General features: G+C 35.4%; 1 protein-coding gene across 6 annotated transcripts in view; it reads left to right on the forward strand.

Moving 5' to 3' along the window:
- The window catches only part of DENND4C (DENN domain containing 4C), a 64918-nt gene that overhangs the window by 22098 nt on the left and 26772 nt on the right, over window positions 1-16048 (forward strand). For all 6 annotated transcript variants that reach the window (XM_061355275.1, XM_061355274.1, XM_061355278.1 and 3 more), the window contains 9 exons: window positions 4019-4271; window positions 5224-5293; window positions 6632-6801; window positions 8134-8375; window positions 9216-9282; window positions 9947-10005; window positions 11201-11345; window positions 11690-11865; window positions 15289-15389. In XM_061355275.1, coding sequence (XP_061211259.1) covers window positions 4019-4271; window positions 5224-5293; window positions 6632-6801; window positions 8134-8375; window positions 9216-9282; window positions 9947-10005; window positions 11201-11345; window positions 11690-11865; window positions 15289-15389 — 1283 coding nt within the window. The remainder of the gene's footprint in view (window positions 1-4018; window positions 4272-5223; window positions 5294-6631; window positions 6802-8133; window positions 8376-9215; window positions 9283-9946; window positions 10006-11200; window positions 11346-11689; window positions 11866-15288; window positions 15390-16048) is intronic.

The raw sequence follows: 16048 nt of genomic DNA on the forward strand, positions 1-16048 counted from the left end.
TTTTAAAATTAATGATAATATTTTACTTAAAAATATATGATATATATGTATAGAAAGAAATAGAGGGAGCAAATTAAGTTCTCTGCTGCAGTTTGATGAAAGGTGAAAGAAAAAAAAAATTATAGAGATGGTAAATACACTGTGCTTAATCTGAAAGTGATGACTACAGAAGACAAAATTTACCAGTTTCTGGAATTCAATTCAGTGCTCAAGATAAAAGGCATTACTTAAAGATGGTAGGACACTGTAACAAAGTTCTCAGAATTGTGCACCTACCTGGAATCTTGTAGCCTGCCTTACTGTCACATCAGAGTATTTGCAGGGTTGCTTGCAAGTTCTGACATGCTGCAAACACTGGATTATGTGGTCTCTTGGTAACTCTAGTCATGCTTGTGTTTCGCAAACAGTGTTTTCTGATGCCTGAGGCGTAAATTCCTAAAGAGTTACTAGTACTGTGTTTGAAAACTGTAGATATAGTCAAGCTTCAAGTTCAATTCTTAAAAGCAGGGGGCGACTGGCAGGGAAGATCTGAAGTAATTTTGTTAACTTACAGGGTACTGTAATGTAAGTGTTGGGTCAAGATCACAAAATCCCCCAAGATCTTGAGGTAGCGAATATTATAATCTGTGCTACTAGCATATTGATGTAATGCTCAATCTGTAATAAGGCATGCAGCACTACAGTATCGTTTAAATTGCTCTATATAGCACTTCTGTCATTTGAATAAAGACATTGTAGAATTACTGGGGGTGCTATGAGAAACAGAAAATGGAGCATGGGTGAGGGGAGCTGTTACAATGGTGGCAAAATAATGAATGTGTGTGTTTTTTCCTTAATTATTAAATAAGTAGTTAAGTTCAGCCTGGAGAACACTCCAAGACGACATTAGAGCAAGCAGCCTTCTAGTACCTAAAGGAAACCTACAAGAAAGCTAGAAAAGGGACCTTTCACAAGGGCACGTAGAGACTGGACTAGGGGGAATGGCTTTAAACTGAGAGAGAGGAGATTTAGGTTAGACATTAGGAAGCAATTGTTTGCTGTGAGAATGGTGAGACATTGGAACAGGTTGCCCAGAGAAGCTGTGGCTGCCCCATCTGTGGCAGTGTTCAAGGCCAGGTTGAATGGGGGCTTTGAGCAACCTGATCAAGTGGAAGGTGGCCCTACCTGTGGCAAGGGGTTGGAACCAGATGATCTTTAAGGTCCTTTCTGACCCAAACTATTCTGCGATTCTGTTATTACTAAGTAATGTACCTTGTACTTGCATTGTCTAAGTAAAGAAATGCTTTGCTTATTTTTTAGCTACAATGTGAAGCTTTAGCTTGGTTAGTGGTTCTTTGCTAAGGACCCATCTCTTCTCATTTTTGTCTTTTTTACGAAGAAATGACCTCACATCTGGACGAAACTGCAGGTTGCATTTTGCTTAAAATGAAACTCTATTGAAGTTGATAGAATAATGTATCAAATGAGGTGTATGTGTGATCTAGGCCAAAGTATTGGCTCACAGAAGAAGGAAACAATTCTTACCCTGATCAGTATTAGTTAATAATAGTTAGGCAAAGGCAGGCTTTGGGAAGTTGAAACAAGTAGGAGTAAACTTACCCTTTCATGGTGGACTTTGTGTGTATATGTAATATATATATGTCATGTTAAATATTTCATTAATCACTTCTGAATGTTTTTGTCTGAATCATTAAAATAATTGTCTAATTTGAGTTATCCATGGATGTTGGTTTTCATCTGTTTGCTTGTTTTCTTAAATTTAATATTATGCATGAGGTCAGGAAATGGTATGGTTTTAATAATACTTCTGGTGGGATGAGAGTTACTTTCATTTTCTTTTTGCTTTTGATGGGAAGTGACCTCACTGGTACCAGTCTTGAACACTGGTCAGCCCTTCACGTCTTAGAAGTACTTGTATGACTGAGAAATTCTTCAGTCTCTAAGTATCCTCCTGAGAATACTTGTAAACCTATTACATTGAAATGCTGAAATTGTGGGATTAATATGGTTTTCTTTCTCAAAAGATGTCTGCTGACAAGTGTTTCTGGAATAACTTTAAATTCATGGATTTTATTTAAAATACATGAAATTGGAATAAAACTGAACTGAAATGTCCATTGGAGAAAGTTTTGTTAATAGTCTTTCATGATTAATTTCTTTTTTCAGTTCACTGGCTAGTTTTGTGGGCATTTGTTTGTGATGATTAGACTCTCTACAGCCAAACCCATTATTGAAGACAAGAATGTTGTCCTCCATGAACTAACTGAATAAATTTATGTGGCAGCTTGGTAGCTACATCAATATACTGTCAACTCATCTGATTTCCTTTATTAGAGTATTGTAGGACTGAGGTTCATGTATATCCTCAATACTATGACAAGATATACATATTCAATACTACAGCATACTACTACTACAAGATACGCATTCAGCCTGGGGAAGAGAAGGCTCTGGAGAGACCTTATAGCAGCCTTCCAGTACCTAAAGGGAACCTACAATAAATCTGGAGAGACTTTTCGCAAGGGCGTGTAGGGACGGGACAAAGGGGAATGGCTTTAAACTGATGGAAGGGAGATTTAGGTTAGATATTAGAAAAAATTCTTCACTGTGAGGATGGTGAGACACTGCACACGTTGCCCAGAGAAGTTGTGGGTGCCCCACCCCTGGCAGTGTTCAAGGACAGGTTGCATGGGGGCTTGGAGCAACCTCTTTTACTGGAAGGTGTCCCTGCCTGTGGCAGGGATGTCGGAACTGAAGGATCTTTAAGGTCTCTTCCAACGCAAACCATTCTGATTCTATGAATTGTTCAGTGGAATCAGAATAAACAGTAATATTTACATATTCCAGTTTAGATAGTAGCATTTAAGTAATTTGGGAAGTTGAAAGTTCTGAGAATTGTTGGATCTGGAAACAGACTTTTTTCTTTTATATACATGACTTTTTGAAGTTTTCAACCATGCTTACTAGTAGTCTGTTAAACATTTAACTGAGTACTTACAGATAGTAGAAGACATTGCCTCATTTTTTATTTTGAAGTAAGGTTCCGTTGGGCTAAATGTGGGAAGCTGCAGGTCACAAGATAAAAAGTTTTAATGTGTTACTTTTATTTTAAATGTTGTAAAAAATTGTAGCATTCATTTGAAGGTGGCAAGCACTCTGTACATACTGCAGGAAATCAGGCAAATATATCCATGGCTTATTTAGCTGTGGAATAGGAGGTAAAGCTTGCCCTATCATAGCGTCTGTGCATTAAAACTGTGCAGTGATGTATGGTTTGACTTCCACATCACTTCTGATGGTCAATTCCTAATAGCTTTATGTTTGGGAAAGATCAGATGGTAAAGTTTTAGCTTATGTAGGTATACATTCTGGTTTCTAGGAGTACGGTTAACTGTAGTTATTATTTCTTCCATTTTTACAGAATGAAGTATTAGTTTATCTTTCTTTTATTTTTTTTTTTTTTCCTCCCTCCGCTTCCTGTAAGGACTGTTATTCAGACTATAAATGTAAATGATTACTGGTTTTTTTTGCGAGGTTTTCGTTTGGTTGTGTATTTTTCTATACAAATTAATCTGGAAGCAAACGTCTGTCTTCTGTTGATCTTTTCCTATAGTATTCCTCAAAAAAAAGAAAAAGAAAAGCTTGAAATTACTTTCCAGGCATTCTAGTGGTGGAAATAATTTCTAAGAAATTATAAGTCATCATGTTTACAAGCAGTCCAAGGCTTAAATATTTTCATCGATAGTGCAGCATTCCTACTGATTCTGTTACAAAATCCTTTTCAGTATGGCTTGATTATATTTTCCCATAACTGTGATTTGTTCCCACAGAGATTTCTTACAATATTTAAATACATTCTTTGCCTCAAATCATGCGTGATAAAAGACAAGATAAAAAATGTCCATTACATTGTTGCAGTGATGATGTAGAGTGTTAATGGATGGACAATTTGTGTGAATTTCTCCAGGTAACTTCACATATCTTTGTGCATAATATTTTGTTTCCTTCCTGTCTTCAGAGTTCTGTATGAAGGGAAAGAACGCGTCATTGCAGGCTGCGAGGTGATTCAAGCTACTCCTTATGGTCGTTGTGCTAATGTTAACAACAGTTTGGCGTCTTCTCAGCGGATCTTTATCACATATCGAAGGGCTCCTCCAGTACGACCTCAGAATTCATTGGCAGTGACAGATATTTGTGTTATTGTTACGAGCAAAGGAGAAACACCTCCTCATACGTTCTGCAAAGTTGATAAGAATTTAAATTGTGGTATGGTGAGTACTTAAAAGCTTGAGTCTTATTTTTTTATTATTTTTCTTTAAACCCAAAGGAGTAGCTCCCTGGACTCTTTTTAACACCCTCATAGTTGTGCTCTATCACTGCCTATATTGTAATTCTTTCATTATATTTAGCATGTGTGAAGCTTCAGTTTTGTAGGTTTTGTTGCTCTTATTTCCTTTCATATTAGGAATTACTCCTCCATACTGATTACTCACTACTTCAGTTTGCATATTCATGTCTAGGTGCTATTTAGGAGTAGTGTGATGGATTTTTTTAATTATTACTCTTATTGTTGTTCCCCCAGTCACCCCCCCTTTAGTGATGCTGACATTCAGGATTAACCACAAATGCTTTTTTCTTAGTTATTAATAATGTCTGTGTTACTAAGATGTGTGATAATCATAATTACTGCCTACAGTTTCTTTTTTTTTGTCAATCAGTTCACTTTATTTAGTCTGTTTAACATTTAGTTTACTCATACTGAAATAAGTGGGTTTTTTTGAATGGTAGAGTGTATTTCAACAAGCTGCAAAAACCCACCATGTAAATAACCAGTTTATTGATAAAAGCTTAAAGTGCTGATGTTTAGAATTTCACTTCCACTGATGGGGTTCGCAAAAGAGTCTTTTTTTAAATAATGAGAAAATGAAGCTGCAAATTAAAAAGCTTCACTTTTCCTTATTCTGTTGGAATAAGTCAGAGAGTAATTTAGTGATGTGATTATTTTATGTAGATCTTGTAATCTGTAAAAAATGTAGAAAGAGTGAATGCTTGATTTCATGATTTACATGCACTCAGCAGCTAACCAGTCATTTTATTCTGTAATGCTCTTTATTTCAATGTCTGCTTAGTTTGTAAATGGGAAAATATTCAAATGCGTATACTTGATTTCGCTGCCACCTGTGTCATCTTTGCTGGTTTTGAAATGAAATCTGTGTCTTCCAGTGGGGTTCCAGTGTATATCTTTGTTACAAGAAGTCGGTGCCAGCTTCTAATTCTTTAGCATATAAAGCTGGTAAGTAACATTACAGGCATACTGTCTAAACATGCTAACAGAAGGATTCAAATGCCTTGTTGAAATAAAATAATTCTAAAGGTTTAAATGCTGTCTGTCAGAATTTTGTTCCTAGAGCATGTCAGTTGAAATCAAATCCTATAATTGCCATCCTTGATTGCCTCGCTTTTTCCCAGGAAAAGATATTGATAAAAAAACCCCGAAACTGAATAGGAATACGTTATTTTGTATTAATTTAGTTCTCATCATGACAGACTTAGGTGCTTTAGTGGAAAACTTAGAAGCATTCCAGATGTAACAAAAGATTTCATATTTCTTGTGTTGGTGGTGATGGAGAAAGTAATTAAAAATTCTATTCAACCTTACTCATATTTTTTCTTATGTCTCACAGCTAGTGCAACATCTTTCATTTAATTTGAATGTTAAATATGTTTCTTCCCTTCGGTTCCACAGCTATTCAGTTGTTTTTTATTTGAGAAGAGTAGGAAATATTCTGAACAATAAACAACAACAGGTTTTTTCTTTTAAGTCTGGCTTGTATAATTTTTTAATGCATTGCCACGGACTTTTTTTGTTCTTTTTTTTTTTTTTTTCCAAAAAAGTCCAAAAAAACTTTCAAAAGAGATTTTTACTGAGCATTAAATGATCCAAAATTCTTTGAAAGAAGTAAACTACTAAGTAGAAGTGGAAAGCATAGGTAATGAAGTCAATGTGCCATAAAATAAACTAGATGAACTACAATAGTAAACCAGTGCTTGCGTGCCTATTTTCTATCAGCAAGCATTAGATCTATTTCTGAAAACTAAGTAAACATTTTGTTTAAATTGAACATATTGACTGGTCGGAACTAGATGATTTTAAGGTCCTTTCCAACCCTAACTGTTCTATGATTCTATGATTAGAAGAAAACATGGGCAGTCAGCTAGTCATCCTGTTTTCAATGAGGTATTCCTGTTTTTCTTACAGTAGATAAATTTACGGTTTCTTCATAGGATTTTTTTTGTAATAAAATCCATTCCAATAGCACATTTAAATAGCACAGATAATTCCCAACTGGTTTAAAGTAAAAATCTTCAGTAGTTAGTTTTTACTATGTACTGTTTTTTAAGCAGTTACCAAAAGGAATTGTTTCAATGTTCATACACAATTTTAAAATTATTACTTGGATGACTTAGTTTTACTGTCAAATGATATATTACATCTGCAGAAGAAGAAAGTCTTCAGTTATTAAGTGCAGATAACCAGCAGACTTTGCTGTGTATTATGGAAAATACATTGCTTATGTTATTTAGGACTTGCAGAGCAAATATGCTTACTTTTCCTTCTCCCATTCTGAAGGCTTAATTTTCAGATATCCTCAAGAGAACTATGAGTCATTCCCACTGTCAGAATCTGTACCTCTCTTCTGCCTTCCTATGGGAGCTACTATTGAGTGCTGGGACTCTCAAACCAAATATCCATTACCAGTATTCTCAACATTTGTACTGACCTGCTCTTCTGCAGAAAAGGTATGGTTCTATGCTGTGACTAGTTTTTGCTTTTAGTTCAAATGGCTGCTAAGGAGATAAATAGGTATTGTTTCTGTGATATTTAGGAAATCCTACAGAATAAATTGTTAAATACTTCCCTTATGAAATTGTATTTCTTAAGCCTTCATAAAAGATGGAAGTAAACCAGAACAGGAAATAGCTAGAAATACCTTAAAAGCCACCTTTGTGTGAAGTTGTGTAATTCGACTCTAGGTATCTATGAAGGTATCTATGTGTGTGCATAGGAAAATAATTATCAGAAAACAGTAGGGTGGAGAGGGGAAAAGTATGTGCTGAGAGGCAGCGTGTGAGGGTCTCTGAAGAACTGATGAGATCCTGAGACCAGTGATCCTGTTTAATTGCCGTGTCTGCTGAATCTGTGTAAGGTCACCAGCACACACACAGGTACCAAAAATGTGTTGCTTGGCTCAGCCCACATATGAGAAGGCAGTGTCTGTTCTACACAGGCAGAGACTACAGGATTATAGGTACACCTGATAAAGCAGGAGAGCCCTTGTTTGGGCTCCCAGCTGCTGCTTCAGATGGCCAACTGTGTGTGAACCACATGAGGGAATGAGTGATTGTAATTTGTGATTTGCTCTCTGTGACTAATAAACAGCAGTTTGGCTCTATTAGTAATAGCAGCTCAGCTTCCACTCTGCCTCAGTCCCCTATCAGGGAAATTTATGTACTTTTCCATTTCTGACAACAAGAAAAGTATTTCTCTGATATATTAATACTTCTTTTGCAAGGAGGAGTGCAGTAGCTGGCAATATTTTTCTCAGAGAGAATGTTTACTATGATATCCATCTTTCTGTGTTTTCCTTTTGCTAAGCTTGTCAAAATAATTCATTTATGAAACTCTGACAAATAGGGAAGGAATATCAGAAAAGGTTGGCTGCTATTTAGCATGATAAAATGAGTAAGTCAAAACTTAAATAATGCTTGCTATCATTTGGTGTTGTAATGATAGAGGAGTTAACTGAACTCAAGCATTTCATGAGGGTTGTTTTCTTGATTTGTTTTACCATAAGAGTTAATGGACAGAGTTCCGTCACAGCATGCAGTTTGGTTCCTTCCCTTTCAATTTACTGAGTATGAATGCTCTTTTGAGGAAAGTGCAGTGTAAAAGAGGAAGAGAGGCACAAGAATCCAAAGTATTTGTTTATAAGGATACTTGGTGGTTTTACATAAATGAAATGGCACTGTAGTGTGTGTACAAACACCAAAGATTCAGCGATGCTTCAAAAGTTCTAACCCAACCTCCTGTTAAATACTGGGTCTGCTCAGCTGGCTTTCTTCTTCTTTTAGGTTTATGGTGCTGCTATTCAGTTTTATGAACCTTATCCCCGAGAGCTGCTAACAGAAAAACAACAATTGCAGCTGGGTCTCCTGACAACTGTAGAGAGGAAAGTGATTACTTCCAAGTCCATCAATTCCAACAAATGCATCTGCCTTCTCTCACACTGGCCTTTCTTTGAAGCATTTCGAAAATTTCTTATGTTCATCTACAAACTGTCTGTCTCTGGACCTCATCCTCTTCCCATTGAAAAGTACGTAAAATATTTTCCAAGTTAAAGTGGGAAGACAGTTATATGAGCTCAAGAAATCAGGTGATTTATACATGTCACACTTACGTAGTTGGTATATTTGCTCCATCCCCTTACTTGCACTGTGTAGCTTGTGTTGTAGTAATAGAAATTACTGCTACTTCTATTGAATAGTAGTGACTCTTGTAGTGCCAGGAAGTTGAACTGGGTTTTACTGTAGGTTTTCTGTTAGAATATGTTAAGCCTGTTTATGTTTCTCTTAGCTATGTCAAACACAGAAAATGTCTGAGATGTAAGACACATGCCTACATTTGCATTCTTGCATTTAGATTAATAAACAAAAACTTAGGGAATGTGTGCATTAGCCATGACTATGTGTCTGTTTCTAAGCACTGCAACTAATGCAGGCCTTTTTGTGTGTGTATGAACTGCTTTTCATAGTCCTGAAAGTTCGCTGAAATACGGTGTTACCTTCGAACCTGTACTGCATGACTGGCAGTGAAGTATATAGTTTATCTTAGCTAAGCCTAGTTAGAAACTCAGTAGAATTGGGTTAGGCTTCCTGGAATTTTAAATGGCTTGCCTAAATGCCAGTGTGTTCTTATCTTTTGCATACATATCTGAAGCTGCCAGTACTAATTTTCACGCATGAAATGTGAGTGAATGGAACTTCTTTGTTTCAGTTTGCATAAATAGGCTCTTAAGTTTATCAAAACGGTAAATACATCTTAACAGCCTTTCAAAAACATGATTACCACAGTAATTCCAAAATGCGATTAACATTGTTGTCATTCCGTGATTAGTTCCCGGTGCTTGTTTTCTAATATCTTGTCTTCTTTTCAGGCACATATCCCATTTTATGCACAATATACCTTTCCCTTCACCACAAAGACCAAGAATTCTTGTGCAGGTAAGCAAAACCTTTGCTTCAATTTTCAATTACAATAATGGCAAAACCTCTTTCTTGCTTTTGCAAACCTGTATTCTTCCTTTACAATTTTTACTCAGCTTTGTATACCCATCTGCTGGAAGGGAGAGGGGAGAAGATGGATGGGTTGGCCTTCTCTTTGACTGATGTAAACTTGGGGTAACTAAGCAAAGGAAAATATTTCAAACTTCAGGTGCTGTGGATGGCAGCAGTGTCCTACTTGCACTTGTGAAATTTCTGCCATATATTACCCTCACTTTATAGGCATTATTTACATTACCTTGTGGGGTGGGTGTTGTTTTCTGTCTTTTTCTCACTTGTCCACCCACTACTGTGGGTCAGAGGTTAGTCTCCCAGGGCACTGTCTCTTGTGCTTCTCTGTTTAATCACCTAGCAGCAGTTCCATGTTCAACACTGAGTCACAATTTCCTGTAACTTCTGAGAATCGTTTCAGTGACTAATACAAGCTCTGTTGACCTAGTGAATGCCATTCCCAAAGATTGTCTCTAGTTTGCAGCTTTTGTATGACATTGCCACTCTGTCTGCCAGGCAGTTTATGAGAGTTTGGATTTACATTTATATTAGAATATTATACTGTGTGTATGGAGTTGTCCATCTCAATCATGTACCACTTTATGTGTTTCAGCTTTCTGCCCATGATGCATTAATATTGTCTCAGCCAGTTTCTACACCATTGCCATTAAGGTATCGTTATTAATGCTTTGTATGTATGCTACTTGAAAAATTCAGAGGCAAACAGGCATAAGTAATAGAAGGAAGCCAGACGTTACTGGAATATTATTGGATAGTGTAAACAGAAAGCTCAATACACATTTATAATATACAGTGTTATCTTTTTGACATAGACCTGTTCCTTGTGGAAGAATACTATCTCTAATTATCCTGAAATAAAGATGCATTTCCAGATTATTGTAGAAACTCTGAAGAAAGAAGAAACAGGCTATGAGGAATTTAAATCGTGTATTTTCAGAACATGTATTGTAAGCAAAAGTATTTTAATAGCATAGAGTGTTACCTTGGTTTTTTTGCCTTTTGGATCTGAATAGAGACATTTATGTCAAGCAGTTAGGTGAAATCGGTCAATTCAGAGTGTGCAAAGATTTCAGAAATTCAAAATTGTACCTAAAAGCTGGTATTTGTGCTTGAAGGTTGATGCAGTCTGTGGGTACTGCTTGCATCTTCTGGGCTGGAGCTCCCATTGTGGCATGGGGTTTTGTTTGGATGGTTTTGTTGACTTTTGGTTTGGTTTTAAGTTAAAAAGGAAAGTATTCTCTTCTTTATGTTTTTTTAAATCCTCCCCCCGCCCAACATTATCGTATAATATTCTGTATGCAGAAGAATCCCATGTTTAATCACATCTGTTACACAGCCTTTTAAATGAAAAATTGCAGACAGCCACCAAACTGCAAAATATCATGTAAGCACTTTTCTAAGAACAGATTTTACACTTCTGTGTTCTTTCAGATGTCATCAAAATTTCTATATGTGTACAGTCCAAACAAATGAAATGGAGTCTAAACTGTAGAAACTAAAGGCATGTTGCTATCAGAATGATGGGTTGATGTTACTTGACTAGTATTAGAATTTGATATTGTGATGCAAACATCGAATTCTCTAATATGTAATTTTTGCCTGAGGTAAACAATCATTGTAAATTACTGGTGGTTTGGACTTGGATTAGTTGTTGAACAGATCTGTTTTACTGTTACTAAGACAATATGCCTGTGCGTATATGAGAGTGCCATAAACAACATAAACTCAGCAAGGTCCCAAAGTCCTAAACAGTAGTCAGAAACTTTATAGGAGTGATATTTTTCTTTCTTTCCTTTTCAAAACCCAAACCTGTAACATTCTTATTCTCTTCCCACCTGCCCCTTAGTGGAGCAAACTTTAGCACTCTGCTCATGAATCTTGGACCGGAAAACTGTGCCACTCTGTTACTCTTTGTGTTACTAGAAGGCAAAATCCTCCTCCATTCTCTTAGACCAGCTGTGTTGACCGGAGTTGCTGAAGCTGTAGTAGCTGTAAGTACAAAGTATTCTATACAGCAGTAAGATAAATCAGTTCAAACTCCACAGGCTTTTTAAAGTTAAAATTATTGATACACTAAATGACCTTTTTTTCTGATCAAAAGCATTTAGTTGAAGTGCCCTAGCATGTCTGGTTATTGTAACTGTTATAATGATAAGCATTTTTGCATAGATAACTAAAAGATGTGCTGTAAATAACTGGTCAAATTTAAAGACTCTTTTCTGGCAGGTTTTTAACAATTACATTTCAATTTGTTACATGCAGGTTCTTGGGCTCTTTATTGTACATACCTACTGTCTTGTTTTAATGCGTGGATTTCATTCAATTTTTCCTTCAGATGATATTTCCATTTCAGTGGCAATGTCCATACATCCCACTCTGTCCTTTGTCTCTGGCCACTGTACTCAGTGCACCTGTTCCGTTTATTGTTGGAGTTGATTCACGATACTTTGATCTCTACGATCCACCACAGGATATTGTGTGCATTGACTTAGACACAAACATGGTGTACATGTAAGTTCTGTGGAATTTTTACATTTATCTGTAGATGTAGACATTGCTGAAATGCTCAGAAGATAAAACTAATAAACACTATTATATCCAATATGTTTTTTTTTTTATTGCAGTCTGCTCTTTTTCTCATTGCTAATGCTTCACAGCAAATTAAAACTTACTAAGTCAAGGGTCGGTGCTTGGTGCTACCTATAAAAATGTGAAGTAGTTGTTGCTATAAGTTTAGTAATAGTGGTAATGTGGTCTGGTTTAGTTTTTCCACTTGTGATACTGCTTATTAGGGAAGTGGGACAAAAGCTAGAGAAGAGGAAGAAGAGTTGTTTTGGTGTTTTCTGTTAAACAGAACCTAAACAAGGTTTTTGTTTGCTTGGGGTTTTTTTGTTTCGTTGTTTGGGGTTTTTTTTCTGCTCCACCACTTGTTGCATTTTCACCTTGACATACTACTTCTGAATTTGGTTCACCTGTGTTTAGTGATTGTTGATATCAGTATGACAGCTGTTGATGCTGTTGTGCGCTCAGGGCACTTTATGTTAGTGTGAATTAGTTTTTCTCAAGTAACAAGTGCTGTATATTTGGTGAGATCAATCAAGCAGAATTTGGTATCTTGACTACATTAAATCTAAAATATCTTCACTTAATTATGATGTTTTCAATGCTTTTGTCAAGTTGAAGGTGTCACATGAACAGTTTCTTCAAAGCTTCTTGAAGGAGGCTGATTCAGAGTAACTTTTCTGTTTTTCTATAATATATAAAATGAGAGTCCAAATAACTGAATTGAAAATTGATCTGTTTCAGGTATTTAATTTAGTAATTTTATTAATTACCTTTCCATTTTAAATTTATTAGATCATAAACAGAGGCATCTAAGCTACTTCAAGATGAGGGTGAAAATCACTGAATAAAGTGCGCATCTTTTCTCTGTATCTTTCTCATGTATCTTTCTAACTCTTGAATTTGTTTTTATTAACTTGAGTTGAATTAGTCATTTGATCTATTGGTCAGTTGACTAACTTTCTTGATTTTCATTGTGTCAAAAGGACCCTGCCTCTACTGAAACAAATGTTTCCTGTACATTACTGAAATGCTTTGTTTTATTAGTAGCATCAAAGGAAACATGAATCAACAGAGCAGATTGTTTTGTTTTTGTTTATTTTTTCCTTCCTCTAGTTTCCCTTGAAAAACACTGCAAAAAGCATTTTGATCACTGTATATCAAGGTATTATACCATCAAAAGTATAGTAGGTGTTGTGTAAGAAGATTGTATTGAGGAAACTCAAGGAAGATAACTTGGTTATATAAAGGTATTTGAAATGAAAAGTACCTGAACGTTCATAAGTAGAATGGAAGTTGTAGACTAGGTTCCAGAAAAATGAAGGAGGTGGAAACAGGGTATTTATCAGGAAGATAAATATCAAGATTCTGCTGGGATGACTGCTAGAAAGATCAAGTACCAGTCTTACTTGGATTGGTTACTGAAATAAATCTACCAATGGCTGACCTGTTATGAGGCACTCAACTGTAAATATCATTGCACTTTTTCTTTTATTATCTTATAAGCCAATTTCTCTTCCAATAATCAACTTTTTATTTTTTCTGCTGCGTCTGTACCACCTAATTCAGTTTCAGAGGAATTTGGCATCTGTAACATTTGAATTATGTAAATGTTATATGTTGGTGCCTCCAATATAAAACTTATTTTAACCTGGAAATTAGGATATTTTTCAGTTTTGGAGATGTTTAGGTGAAACTACGTCTCCATAAAGCACTTTGTTGAATATCATACAGAATTCTAAAATACTACATTAATGGTGAGAAAAGATTAATGTTCTATTTTATTTCATCCATTTCTGTTTCTGCACTTCTGTTTCTGTGCAATATTGTTTGGGGTTTTGGGGGTTTTTTTTTGTTGTGTGGTGGGTTTTTTTTTTGGCATAAAAGCATTTGACAGCACTGTTGCTGACTTTGAAAGGCTGAATAATAGAAGAATAACATTTGAAAAAAATCAGTATTTTCTAGTACGTCTGTCTGTCTGGTGTCTTTTTAAAGCAAGGTTGCTGCTATCTTCATTATGATATACTAAAGCTTTTTTACTGCCAAAAAATACTGAAGGCCTTTTATTCATTCAGTATCTTCCTTAATGCCCTTTTTGGGGATATTTTCAACTATCTCTGTGAAAGTTCCATTGAAAGCTGGTTAAGGAAAGTAGCCTTTTTTAGGGTAAAGGTTTTGAGAGTTTGTTTTATTTTTATAGCAGGATTTTTTATCTGTGTTTTTGGAACAGAACCACTTATGCTTTTTCCTTCTGCTGTGCTTTTTGTAGCCGGATTTGCCTATCCCACATTGGCCTTCTCAGTCATCAGCGCGCTTGTAGTAAGCGTGGGTAAAAGCCCTTCCCAAATCTTCGTTTGCGAAGTCAAGCCATGATGATTATGGTGGGGGACAGAAATGGGCAAAGGCATCTGTAGGCATGCATATTTCCTTCAACTTCTGAAACTTTGGCTTTCTTCATAAGATGGTTCTGTGTTGATGCCAACTGACCAAATAATAATTGAGCAAACATTTCACTGATGAAAGTTCAAGAAAGCAAAACAAGCAGTGTCAGCATCTGCTCAGATACTAATAACTAATTAGGTCTTGTGGCCAGGTTTTTTGTGCTCCCTGTTAATAGCAGTTCTCCTCCACCATCTACCTTCCAGAAAGCGGCATAGGAGTTCTCGTTCTCTTGCTCTTTCTATTCAACTGCTTGAAAAAGGTTTGGCATTGTACCAGTTGTCCTTCTAAGAAAAACTAGCATCCCTTTAGGCCACTTTTCCCCATTGCTTAATCATTCACATTATTCTCAAACTGAACTGAATTACCAATCTTCCTAGTCCCTGCTAGCCTGTTATTGAAGCTGGAACTGAATTGCCATAGACATGTTACAGTGTACCATATGCCCATAAAGCTCCCAGACTAGTCTTCCAGCATTTTGCAGTAACAAGTTCATGTTATGTACGAAGCTGCCCCTATTTGTATCAGTAGCAGTATAGCAGATTTATGGTGGTATAGACTTTGCACAGTAATCACTTCTTAGTGTGCTTAAATTTTATTAGCAGTATAGATAAAAGTTATGAAAGGGAAATCAGCTAAGTGAAACTTCAACTAAGAAGTCAAAATGAAGTCTTAATGTGGATCCTCCTTACAGACTTGAAAGAACTGTACTCATAACTAGATTTATGCTCTTCTGTATCTGAGAAAATTAAATTCTAAGTAATGTGACCCCTATTTTTTTTTTTTTTCAATTTTCGACAAATAGGGACAGTAACAAGATTTCTTTTCAACTTTTTTTCTTTTTTTTTTCTTTTTTTTTTTTTTGTGGAAGCTGTTCTTTTTCATATGATCTGTATTTTATATATCCTTTTTTTCCCTATTGCTGTGTTTTAGATCAGATGATAAGAAGAGCACTAACTGGAAGCAGTTTCCTAAGAAGCCATGTAAAAGTCTGCTCGGCACCTTAAAGAAACTGCACCCACAGCTGGCAGCAGGTGAAATATATAAAATAAAATGGGAAGGGGTAAGAACAGAAGTTGCCTAAAGCAGGAAAAGTAAATATTCAGAAAAAAAACTTAAATTTTCTGATACACACCTACAAGTCTTAAATTATACTTTTCATATAAATGTAAGGAATTATTTCTATGTGATGTAAATTATTTTTTAAGACTTTTCTGTGACTTCTCAAAACTTCAGCTTTTTTTTTAGCTTTCACTAATAACTAAATAATATTTAAATATAAAATGTAATGCATAATAACAAATATAATTTAAAAATAAAACATTTAATTATAAATTAAATTATATAGTTTAAATATGATAAAATTATATTAACAGATATAATGTATAAATCATATAATATTGTAAATTAAATAAAACAACTCAGCTAAAACACCTTTGGATCTAAAACTATTCACAATTATGATAAAAAATAATAGATGAAATGGGGATATGAGTAAAATAATGTAGAATATCTCAGCTATTGTGCAAATACTGCTGAATATCTCAGGTAATTACTTTTCTACAAAAATAATCGAGTAGCTAAATTTTGACAAAGTATTTTATCAAAAGAAAAAGAAAAACTAACCCTCTTCAGCCTAATGACTTGGACACATGAGAGCAAAGTTATATCTGACTTAACGGTTTTCAGATAT

Source organism: Neopsephotus bourkii, unplaced genomic scaffold (genome assembly GCF_033783945.1).
Source record: "Neopsephotus bourkii isolate Nb327-2 ecotype Australia unplaced genomic scaffold, CSIRO-AGI_Nbou_v1 NB_788, whole genome shotgun sequence".
In the NCBI taxonomy this organism is placed as follows: domain Eukaryota; kingdom Metazoa; phylum Chordata; class Aves; order Psittaciformes; family Psittacidae; genus Neopsephotus; species Neopsephotus bourkii.